Here is a 12,469-nt window from a genome sequence, read left to right as displayed (position 1 = left end):
AGGGTCATGAGTTCAAGCCCTGCATTGGGCTCCGTGCTGGGCTTGAAGCCTACTTCATAAAAATAAATAAACAATTAAATAAATTGTAAAACCTAATTGGCCCACTATAGAGGCCTGGTTAACTACACGATTAAACCAGCCCAGGACAAAGGAAAAACACAGACCCCTTTGGAACCAGATAACCCCTCAGGATTATGCTAGAAGACACCCAGCATTTCACTGAAATGACACTCAGTTTCCAAAGTGCCTCACAATTTTTCCCGACACTCATCATTTCAGGGGAAACTAGAAACATTGATATAGGGAAGCCCTACAACATACTGTTGACTGAAAACAGCTGCAAAACACCATGTATATAGGGGCTCCTGGGTGGCACAGAGGTTGAGCGTCTGCCTTCGGCTCAGGGCGTGATCCTGGCGTTATGGGATCGAGCCCACATCAGGCTCCTCTGCTATGAGCCTGCTTCTTCCTCTCCCACTCCCCCTGCTTGTGTTCCCTCTCTCGCTGGCTGTCTCTATCTCTGTCAAATAAATAAATAAAATCTTTAAAAAAAAAACAAAACACCATGTATATAGTCTGCCATTTGTATAAAATGGACGTGTATGCTCACACGGGCATAGACACAGATCTGGAAAAAGGTCCCCCTAAATGCAGAAATGCAGACAGTAACTGTCTCTGAGGGGTAGGGCTGGTAGCCAGGACACTTGGGAAGAGAGAGATTTTCACTTTCTTCTTGCCTGTTTTGCATTGCTGTTTGAATTTCCTTTAGCAAACAGGTAGATTACCTGGGAAAAAATTTTTTTAGTCTTAAAAATTAGATAGAATGATTCCAATTTAGTTGTGAGTCACAGCTGCACACTGGATTCTTTTTCAAATGTCTCGTGTATGTCAGTACTGACATTCCCATAGCTGGTGAGGTTGTGGAGGGCGGCAGCCGTGACGGGGCAGAAAGAGGGTCAGGCGTGGAGATGGGGCTGGGTGCTGGGTCCAGGCTCTGGGGCTAGCAGAGTACCCTACGGTAAGTCATTCACCCCTCCGAGCCTCCAATTCTTCATCTACAAGAATGGGGGAGAATAAAACATACTCACAGGATTATAAAGATCAACTAAAACAATGGACACAAAGGACTTTACCATTTCTAAGTGATTCTTCTAGAAAAATGGGAGACTCCATTGTTCACCCTTTCCTCCTGTCAGAACCTGCCACGGTGCCAAGTACACAGTAAGTATGCACTAAATGCTGGATTTATGACACTGGGCACGATGCAAAAGCCAACCCGGGGCTATGCCCACCAGAATTTTGCTTCCAGGGAGCCCCCAAGCTCTCCTATTGAAGGCAGATATTCAGAGCCCAGGGGCCCACACCCCGGGTGAACGGGACAATGAGCAGACACAGGTTCACTTTTAAACACTTGCCCAAGAAGAATCTGACTCTCAAATCCTTGACCCCTCACGTTCATTCCTGAGATGTTTTTAAGATGCCAAAAAAGACTAGTGAGAATACCAGTCACCAAGATACAAAAGCATCAGCCACCCAGCATTTAGCAAAATGTCAGCTGAGAAGTATACTTGCAGCGTACCCGGAAACTAGCCCGCACCTTCGTAACCCGTGGAACCACTGAGGAAATCAGGTTTGTCCTTCTTTAATTTATATTCTGTTATATGTTATAGAGAATTAAGCTTTAATTTTAAAAATCCCTCTAATTGGATACTACTGATGGGAAGACATCTGGGGCAAATATCTAGGCTCGGTGCATTCCTTCCCAAGCCATGGTTAGTGGTCTGCAGAACGAGCGTGCGGCACAATAACCATTGGTTGCTAATTATTATATATCACAGGGTTTGGCATCATCCATAAAGCCCCATTACGCTGGCCTCTTCCTCTCCAGAGAGGATTACAGAATTGACTGTTTAGAAATTTTTTTTTCTCCAAGTTAACATACATTTTCCTTGTCTTAATTGGATCCAGCCTCTTTGCCCATAAGCAGAAAGGCAATTTTTCTATAACGATTGCGTCCTTTGCATGGTAGGCCCACAGCCTTCCCTAGGTCTGGAAGGATCATTGGCTTCCTATTTTCTTTCCATTTGCTCAGCCTCATTCTAGTTGTGATGTGAAAAACATGTGAAGATTGTGTCCTAAGGTGCCTTCGATTTAGCCAAAAAAGGTACGATGTTACCGGCATGAGACATCTCCTCCAACCCACACAGAGCCTCAGAATTCGGGAGAACTGTTTGCCCCAAATGTTTTGGTCTAATGCAAATATTTATTTCTTCCAAAACAAGTAAAACAAACCACTTCCAAATTGGGGATGGGGGTGGGGGAGTTTGCCAGACATTTTTCACAGTGAAGACAAACATTTGGGAAACATTTTCCAATTTGCCCTATACCCTTAGTTAATCTTTCTTAACCGCATTGAATCATTTCCTAATTTACCATCTACTGTGACATCAAGGCCATTTCTTGAAAATCTTACTTACTTTCTCTGCTTTGCCCCTCTCCTCCATGGAACTTAGACACAGCATCAATCGAGCATTTCTTGAACACGCCCGGCACATGGGCCTCTGACAGACACCCTCCCTCCTCCGTGACTTAGAGGCTTAGAGATAGGGACCCATGGCAGCACAAGCTTGAGAAAAGTTGGATCTTGAGACATCCTTTGCCAGTCAAGTCTGGGACCCAATTCTTTGTCCCCACCCCACCCCCTAGTTTTCCTAGAGCTTGGAGTTCCTTCTCACAGATGTTATCTGAACATCCCCACGAGCTCTTCCTGAATGCATTCACAGACCACATTGAGATGAAGCAGGGCACATTTCTGCATCAGCCATTACAAAGCTGTTTTTCCTGGGCCATTTGTTGACCCCTCCAGCTTGTTTTCATTTCACAAGTGGTGTAAAGCCTTTGCCAAGATGGAATTCCATTTTCAAATGAGGTTTCACAAGACCTTTTATCAGACAGGCAGACCGATTGCACTGGGTGGGTTGTCTCGAGCCTGTAGTTGGCTAACTCTGTCCTTCACCCCTCTTCTCTTCCTGAGGTGGTTAAGTTAGGAGGTTTGCCTTCTCTGCAGGAGCAGATCAAAGGCTTGCGTTCCTGTCCCCTCATCACCAGGCAATGACATCATGCTGCCTCCTCTCCAGCACCTCAAGTTTGACAGGGACCCCCAAGAAGAGACTTCTTCAGCTGGCAAAGATTCTCGAAAAGTAAAGGGGCTAAATTAACACAACATGTGTACACACACACACACACACACACACAGGTTAATATGGCTTCTGAATGCAATGTCTATCAGCTTACCACTGAAAAATGGAAAGGGGTTAACACTGAGAAGCTTACACTCTCTCTGGGATGGAGAGGGGGACACCCTGCAATCTGGCAGAGGACTCGGTCTGGTGGGTTCCCCCACCTCTCCCACCCTAGCCTGCTTCTTTTTAATTCAGTAAAGAAAACTGCAGACACCTGAGCACACACCATCAGGCAGAGGGACTTCAAGGCAAGGGGCTCCCGGGGGGAGCAAGCACCCAAGGAAGGGGGGGTGACCTGCACATGCTAAGCCAATGCCAGAAGGAACTGACCTGCCCAGCGCCCATCTAGTGGCTCTGCCAAGGAAAGGGAGTAGCATGCTGCCAATGACATTTCCCCACCCCCACCCATCTGGTTTAACGCCCTGTCCCTCAGGGGCAATTCTGTGGCTTCTCAAGATTCTCTCGGAGCTCTGCCAGGAGGAGATGCCAAGAGGCTGACCTTCTCTTTTGATGTGTTGGTATGTGTGAGGGATCGGGGCGGGGGCAGGGAGAAGAGGATACAGATAGAAGAATACCAGGAATGGGGCTCCAAAGGATCATAACCACCACGCGTGCATGCTTATATCCCCCCTCCTCAATCACAGATTCATTTGAGTTGATAAACAGTTCTACTTTTTTTTTTTTAGATTTTTGTTTATTTATTTATTTATTTGAGAAAGAACATGAGTGCAGGAGAGGAGCAGAAGGAGAGGGAGAAGCAGACTCCCTGCTGAGCAGGGAGCCCAACAAGGGGCTTGATCCCAGGACCCAGGAATCACGACCTGAGCCAAAGGCAGATGCTTAACCAACTGAGCCACCCAGGGGCCCCAATGGTTCTACTTTAAAATGGAAACACCTAACGTGAGGATTCACCTATTAGTAGTCACTCACAACCTAGTAAGAATTACCGCAACCAACGGCTCTCAAATTGGCATTGATCTGAAATCAGGATCCGTGAGGACAATTACACTCCCATTACACCCCTTTTCCAGGAAATGTGACAGAGACCCTCTTTCTCTTCCATAATTGCAACCTCGTGGGCATTTACATTTAGAAACCATTCTGCCCTGGGCAATAGGTTTGTTTCTTGGCTTATATTACATGGGAGGGGAAAGATTTCTTTTGGAACATTAAAGGACTTTGGAGGATCACTCCAGGGAAGTCCACAGTTCACGTGACTTCCTTTCATCTCCGTCTCCCTATCTGTGAAACCAGGGTAATCTCTATTCCATCAAGTGGACACCAGACCGGTAGACCAACTGAGAAGGCCAGGTGCAGCCAAGACTCTGGCTGCCCCGTGGGCCTCCGCCACTTCACAACACGGGAATCATCTTATCTGTTTATCTCCGTTTCTTTTGCTTTCTCCACATTCCCCGGAAGTTGTCCTTTGAGGTTCATTTCATTGTTGCCTTTTAAAAAAAGATTGATACTCCACAGATTACAAATTCCTAGAGACCAGGCAGGCCCTATGGAAATTAGCCTAATTTATTACGGACTTCTGTCAGGAGGATGTTACCAGTTGACTCTTTGGCACAACTTCAAATAGAGTTCCTTGCTTCAGACAGCAACTAACTGTTTTATTGTTTCAAATGCTTATGCCACTTTCTAAGTGTGCTCTAACTGGGTTATTCTTAAAATCTTCCAAACCTCACAGGAAACAGTTTTTAAGGAGAAATCATTCTAAAGTGGATACAAAGATGGTGTGTTTTTGACATCTTTCTTCATGATTTTATTTCAATCTGTCCTGTTCAGAAGAAATGGAAAGCCTTGAAATTATTTTACCTATTTTCGCCCTCATTTTAAAACACCTTTCTGAAGTCCATAGAAAGAGTTGGGCTGTTCTTGTTTGTTTCCTTCCTTCTGTGGATTTACTGTACACACAATGTTGTTTTCTTAATAAAATGACTTTTAAAATATCTTCACATCAGGAGTTTCAAGAAGGAACACAAGGCTCTGTCTGTATCTATAATACACACTTAATTTGAATCAGGAAAGTCAGTTGCTCATACTAGGCAAATTTCCCAACAAGATAAGAAAAAAAGAAAAAATATGGCTGGCTCACCACCACCACCAATATTCTATGAGTGTCCCTGAACTAAATTTGTCTCCAAATTGACTCAGTCCTAATCCCTCATCCGCCAGCTCCCCTCCCTGCCTCTGTCTCTTTCCCTCTCTCTTCTCCACACCCTCCCCATTTCTCCCTCTTCTCCTCCTTTCCCTCCCCACTGTTCTCATGTCAGAAGTTAGGGGGTTATCACCCTCTTCTTCAAGTGAATGTGTAGAACTCCAGAGCAGCTATGTCCAAATGAGCTTCCTGCAATGCTGGGAATGTTCTATATCTGTGCAGTTCAACAAGGTAGCCACTAGCCACATGTGGCTACTGAGCACTTGAAATGTGGTTAGCATGCCCAAGGAACTGAATTTTTAATTTTAATTCATTAAAATATAAATAGCACATGCAGCTAGTGGCTACCATGTTGGACAGCAGACCAATTTAGAGTCCTAGACACCTTTAACCCTTCCAGGTCATTCCAGGTGACAGGCTGCAGCAGAGGACATGCTCAAACCAATCCCAACAAAAAGCCAGAAAGGAAGGTGGCCTCCATCATCTTCACTCCAGAACTGCGGCCCATCAACCCCACCCAGGCCACTGTCCTAGAAAGACCTCTGAAGTTCCACTCAGAAGGCACCCCGGCACACCAGGTCTCCTCTTGCCATTTCTCAACCAAATGGTCCTCTTGCCCTTGTTTTTAGTGTTTTCCATTTGGAGGAGCTGACCTTCATAAAAACACAATGTCTTGGAAAATTAGCAGTTGTCTTCCACATTTCAGGCCTATCCCTCAAGTATGACCTTTGAGGTATCCTTAAATCCTATTTTGATCCCTCAGGCTATTTTCCAAGTTCTAGGAACAACAAAGTCAATACAGTGACCCAGCTAAGCAGGTCACACCACCATCAACTTCAGCTTTGGGGGTTTGGGGGGTATCTAGTTCTACCCATATCTGATTTACCAGTTTAAATCCATCTGTCCACCCACCTCCAGCAGCATCTCTGTAAGTTTGACGTCCTCCCACAGGGCCCTTCAACAACCAAATGTTGAATGAATGAGTGAATGAATGAGTGAATGATTTCACCCTTGTAAGAATCCCCAGAAGACAATTTAAGAATGGTTTTCTCTAGGGGCGCCTGGGTGGCGCAGCGGTTAAGCGTCTGCCTTCGGCTCAGGGCGTGATCCTGGCGTTATGGGATTGAGCCCCACATCAGGCTCTTCCGCTATGAGTCTGCTTCTTCCCTCTCCCACTCCCCCTGCTTGTGTTCCCTCTCTCGCTGGCTGTCTCTATCTCTGTTGAATAAATAAATAAAATCTTAAAAAAAAAAAAAAGAATGGTTTTCTCTAAATGAGAAACTGGGGAGGGGGGTTATGGTCTAGTTGGAAGGTAACTGTCTTCTTTTTAAAACATAGCATGATGGATACAAAGTGGAGTGGTTCCTCCAGTGTTTGGATGGTACCAAACAGAACAACATGGTCTTCACCCCAAAAAGATCAGTCTTCAGAAGCTTCATTTATTGATTAAAATTTTTTCAGTCTTTAGTATATTTTTAAATAAAATTTTTCACTGAAGTAATACAGAATGTGTTTTAAAGTAGAAATCACTCTGATTATCTAAGCCCGCACAACCCATTTTAATCATTTTAAAATCACATCTTAAAACCCTTTATCTTCACTATTCTATTTTGGTGTGAGGTGTGGGGGTGGGGCGAGCAGGACTGGAGAAACTCTTGGTTTCTTTCTTTTTCTTTTTCTTTTTTTTTTAAGATTTATTTATTTGAGAGAGAGCGCAGGAGTCAGGGGAGAGGTGGAGGGAGAGAATCTCCAGCAGATTCCCCACTGAGCTCAGAGGCCAATGAAGGGCTCCAGTCCATGATCCTGAGATCATGACCTGAGCAGAAACCAAGAGTAGGACACTTAACCAACAGAGTCCCCCAGGTGCCCCTCCTGATTTCCTTTTCTGTAGGGTCACCTGTTTGTGGTCACTGGCTATGGTGGTCTCAAGTTTCTGCTCAGTTGCATGGTCAACTGTGGTAATACCCTTTTGTAACCATAAGACTGTTTTTATTTCAAAAAATGTCTAGAAATTATAATGCTTTACCTTGAGTCACAAATATTTTGGCAACAAATATGAACTTTAAATATTGCCCACAGGGGCTTCTGGGTGGCTCAATCGGTTAAGGTTCAGACTCTTGATCTCAGCTCAGGTGTTGATCTCAGGGTCAGGGGTTCAAGCCCCACTTTGGGCTGCACACTGGGCGTGGAGCCTACTTAAAAATTTTTAAAAATAAAATAAAAATAAATATTGACCACAGTCCTGTATGGTTTCCCAAGAACACTGGAAGTTTCCATGTATGGGTTGAATAGCCCTTGGTAAGGGTGGATTTGGTTGTATATTGAGCCCTTTCCTGAATCCACTTAGAGATTACTGAAGTCTTCAGCCCAGACCCAAAGGCTATCATTTATCAAGCCACTACAAGCGTTACAGCTTCCGAAGACATCATTTAAACGAGGATTAGTTTGGGGACTAGAAGAGTTTGGGCACTTTGGAGTTTAGAATCTGACAAGCAGCCGCTAAGCTACTGAAAGATAAGAGTCCTGTGGGCATTTATTTGATGATTTTTAAAATAGGCCGCTGGATTAATTAAAATCATCACTTGAAATCTTTCTATAAGAGAGCAAGGCCTTCCGAAAACATTGCTTTTGGTTTCTCTACCTCAAAGTCATCAGTACTGAAAAGAAACTTAGGAAAAATAAAAGGCCATTTCATTTAACATCATTGTACTTAACTGAGCAGATTCCCGCTGGGTGAACCACTGCTCTCCTGCACAGGGAGACTGAAGGGAGAAGCCGCAGGGAGGAAGTATGCCTGCCTGCCGGTGGCAGTGAGGAGGCTGTAAGCTTCAGAGACATTCCAATGTTCTAATAATGAAATATACTGACGTGTCGGTTTCATCATCATGAACTAGGGGTACGAGGGAAAGACGGAAGGGAGCATGGGCTTTCAGCCCTACTGTGGAATGCTGAGTCTGTCCTGGCAGAGCCTGCCCCTTACCGGCTGGATGTAGGTTCCCTCCCTTCTCTTACCATCCCTAGCTTCTGCCTGTACAGAGCGTCACCTTTTCCCAGGCCCTTAATCTTGATCACTGGGGAGATCCAGGCCAAAAAGCCACAGTTATCTGAGAGAAAATTTCCTATATATTCTGCTCCGTGGCAATTGTGACCAATGGCCAAGTCATTACGTTTCTGACTTCTGGGTTCCTGTGCTCAGTGCCTGCTAGGGTCATGCTTCGGAAAATGTGATCAATATTCCCTCTGTTATCTTTATTGATCAGATATGGCTACAGCTATCCTGTGAAGAACAGTGAACCCTTGCAAAATTGCTTCTCACCACAGTTCACTCAAGAGTGAGGCAAAAGATCTAGAATATGAGAAAAACATAAAAACCTTTACTGCAACAATAAAACCAAAAAGAAACACACAAAAGACACTCTGAAAACACTCTTTCTCACTATTATTTCGACACCAGCTTGCTTGCCAATTTTCTGAGATTCTAAAATGTAGATAGTTAGTCTGGGTCTCTTTTCATTAAATGCTTAATCACTAAATTCATTTCCATAAATTGGCATGAATTCAGTTTCAACTTCTATATTTTCCTTAACCACTTTTTAGGAGAGTAATCTAAAGTTCCTAAGAGTGATCAAGTCAATGTTTTCTCATGAGACCAAGACAAATAAACAGCCCACAGGATACATTGGGGTGGTTTAAAATTCTGAACCTAGATTATCCAGATCTATCTTTTCTTATTTCAAAACAACTTTCTCAAAGGTGAGATTTGTTTGCTATGTTTTATAATTACTTACAATGGCTCATTTTACTCTAATCCGCTTACAGATTTCCTATTTTATTGATATATTCATGTTTTCCCTTTATACATATTTTATTATGGTAAGGATCTGAATTTACAGTGAACTAAGAAGCCATCTGCCTTTAAGAATGCATAACAATAACGAAAGATAGGCCCCAGAATTACCCACCAACATGAACAACTACAATTTCCTTTACAGCATTTGCAAAGTGCGTCTGTCTTTCTTCAAGGCCTGTTTCTCTATTGTTTGGGACAAATGTGACTTTTACTTGAAAGCCACATTTTAAATTGTTTATAGTGTATTTTGTTAAGTGAACTAAATTAAATTTCACATACGCCCATTATATTTCTCATCTGTGACCTTTCATAAGAGCCTTCAAGTAAGAAGGGCTTTTAACCATTCTAAACAACTCAGATTATTAGGGATACTATAAATTTTATGATAGATGTTTCACTAAACTGACTGAAATTTTCATTTCTGAATATTTGGATAATAGGATTTGGGGGGGAATTCCTTAATTTAAAAGAATGACTTCAAGAATAAACTGAGAAGAGAAAAATAAATTGCTTTTGTTTCTAAAACCTTCCACACTAACTAGAATATATGTGCTCAAATCTTTAATACAGACCCAATAAGAAGAAACTGAAAGCACACAAAATCAGGGATTCTCTTTAAATGTAAGAAAGAAAGACAGGAGAAATGCAAATTTTAACAATGAAGTTTCCATGTCAGTGATTAATTTTTCTCATTCATTTGTCAGTCTCTCCCTTTTCTTACAGACAAGGCCCTCTCCATTTCAAACACATCGTCCAGAGCTATTTTCTCACCATGAGATGACTCCTAAACTCTCCAAGAGAATTTGAAAAGACTTTCAAAGGCAAAGGAAGTGAAAGGCACATTCTCCAGCACTTTTAATCACTGTAATTCAGTCATTCCATAGAAGCTTCCAGCCTGCAGTTCTCTTCCCTAAAGCTCCAAAAAAACCAATTTGTTAACCTGCCAAACAAAAATATCAGGCGGTGAAAAAAAAAAAAAAAAAAAACTAGAGAGACCAATTTGGGAGAGAAAATTGATAACACTTTGCCAACTCCAAGCAAAACATTTTAAAAGAAGCAACCAAATGCTGAGAGAAGAAAAAAGCACGCCCCAGGCAAAAGAACGTGTAGAGCAGCGAATCTAAGGAACAGAATTCCTCCTTGAGGAGTAACCAGTGAAACTTGCAAAGCCTCCAGCACCATCATATCCAGTGATTTCCCAAGAAATAATTTCAGAATGGAGGGAGGGTGGAAAACTTTCCCAACCCCCAAGCCCTAAGATGTACAACCATGTCCCACCACTAGGTGGCGGTTGCAAAAGCTGCGAGCGGGGGGCTGTTTTCTCCGCTCCTTTACCTCCCGGACGCACAGCCCAGTCCGGGGGAGAGACCACTCGTCCCCACCTTGATCCAGTTCGCTAAAATGGCAGGGTAGGTAGAAAGAAAAAAGCTCAGGCCTTAGAAACCTAAAGTCCCCAAGGAACAGCCACTCCTACAAATCTGTTCACACCAAAGCTGAGCAAGGGAGGGGGAACGACCTGCATATTTTAAACTCTGCTGGGGTTTTCAAAGCAAACCTTCCAGGCGGCTGCTTTAGAGCGACAAGTGACGACGAAATTACGACGTGAACGCTGGGTTGAGTTACTGGGCTGTGCATCACCCACCCGCACAGCGTGTACAGAGCCACAAGGTGATGGAACTGGCTGGGTAAACATGAATCGTTTTATTGCCAGCCAGAAATTCTTCCTTCATTCATCAAAGCGGGTGAATGAAAATATTAAGTAGGTAAGGCATTTTCGTGGACTGCTCCCTGAGTCGCCCTCTGAAGTCAAGACCTTACTTAGCTGCCTTCTACCTTGGGTGTCAAATAAAGCCTCCTCCCATGAAAGGGAAAAACCACTTCCCCTTTTTGTAAAACGGCTGCACGCCAGAGCTCAAATCTTGGCAAAAGAGATGTTACATAAATTCCAGGTGTTCCTAAATATGTATGTTTACACGTAATCATTTTTTTAGGAAGCATCTAAGTTTCTGGGCCACTTTTTCTTTTCTTTCTCTCACTCTCTCTCTCTTTTTTTCATCTCAAGGAAGAGTCAAAGTGTGTGTTTACAGCTTTGACTTAAGCTCTTACCCACTTCGTTTTGACGATATTTCCTGCCAGCTAAATGCAGGAAATCTAATAATTTGCACCCAAAACGCATGTAAGCACCCAACACACTTACCTTTCTTAACTGAACCTAGATCAGACAATTCAGTTATCTCTTCCTCCCATCACCAAAGGGGAAAAAACCCAACTCTGAAATTCTGAATTATTTTCTAGGTGATTTGTGCAGCCATGTCTCCCGTAATTCTACGAACGGGCTAATTCCTTAACATCTTACTTTGCCTTTAAAAGGCTTCCTTCCACACGACGGGATTTCCCTAAGAAACATTCCCAGCGGATGGTTTCCAGCAATAGCCTATATCAACTCAGCCTGCGCAAGCAAAGACTTGGCTTCTGCTAATTCCACCCCCTACAACCGCCCCAACACACACACCAATTCACACTCACAGAACCATCCCGGGCCGACTCGAAAAGCTATTTTGTTTGCATTTTTGCCCATCTCTTCCTGAATGAATGCTTTTCCAACTGACCTTTCAACAGCTGCCGAAATGGCACGGTCTGTAAGGTTAGAGCCGGAAACTAAGGGAGATTTTAGCATCCTAATCCCTGCAACCTCGACGTTTCTCCTTCTCTACCCAAGTCCAGATTCTCTGAGCCCAAGGGCAGGACCCCTGAAGCGTCTGCAGAGCAGCTCTCCGAGGTGTCCTGCTCGAGACCAACTCACTGCGGGCATCCTGCACACGCACAGCCCCAGCCTACACGCCGCCCGACACCCGCACCCCGGCCCGCGGCTAATACGCCAGGCACGCACCAGCCCTGCCTCTTACCTTCCCTGGCTTTCAGCAAGACCGTGTTGGCCACGATGTTTTCCAGCTCCATTGACAGTCGGCGGTCAGCGAGGGAGCCTGCCGGCGGGGCTGTCAGCTGCTGGGGGTGCTGCCGCTGCTGCTGCCGCTACTCGGGCTGCCGCTGCTGCCGCCGGAGCCAGGAGCCGGGAGCGAGCAGCCCGCCTTGCCTACCGCATTATTCCTGCTCTTATCCCTCGGAGTTTTCCCCCTCTGCAAAGAGGAGCCGCCGCCGCCGCTTCTTCCTCCCTCTGTGTCCCCCCTCCCCCCTCCCTCAACAGTCTCCCCC

The 12,469-nt window shown here is 44.4% G+C and overlaps 1 protein-coding gene across 2 annotated transcripts in view; it reads right to left on the bottom strand.

Annotated features, from left to right (window-relative positions):
- GRK5 (G protein-coupled receptor kinase 5) overlaps nt 1-12,460 on the bottom strand; it is a 208,996-nt gene extending 196,536 nt beyond the window's left edge. Inside the window, exon 1 of one of the 2 annotated variants that reach the window (XM_034663349.1) lies at nt 12,163-12,460. In XM_034663349.1, coding sequence (XP_034519240.1) covers nt 12,163-12,214 — 52 coding nt within the window. In that variant the 5' untranslated portion in view covers nt 12,215-12,460. The remainder of the gene's footprint in view (nt 1-12,162) is intronic. The other variant, XM_011219972.3, reaches the window with a different exon arrangement.
- Nucleotides 12,461-12,469: the final 9 nt, after the last annotated feature.

This window comes from Ailuropoda melanoleuca, chromosome 6 (assembly GCF_002007445.2).
Source record: "Ailuropoda melanoleuca isolate Jingjing chromosome 6, ASM200744v2, whole genome shotgun sequence".
Classification (NCBI taxonomy): domain Eukaryota; kingdom Metazoa; phylum Chordata; class Mammalia; order Carnivora; family Ursidae; genus Ailuropoda; species Ailuropoda melanoleuca.
Note: the sequence above shows the minus strand (reverse complement) of the source record. Positions and strands in the feature narration are given on the sequence as shown.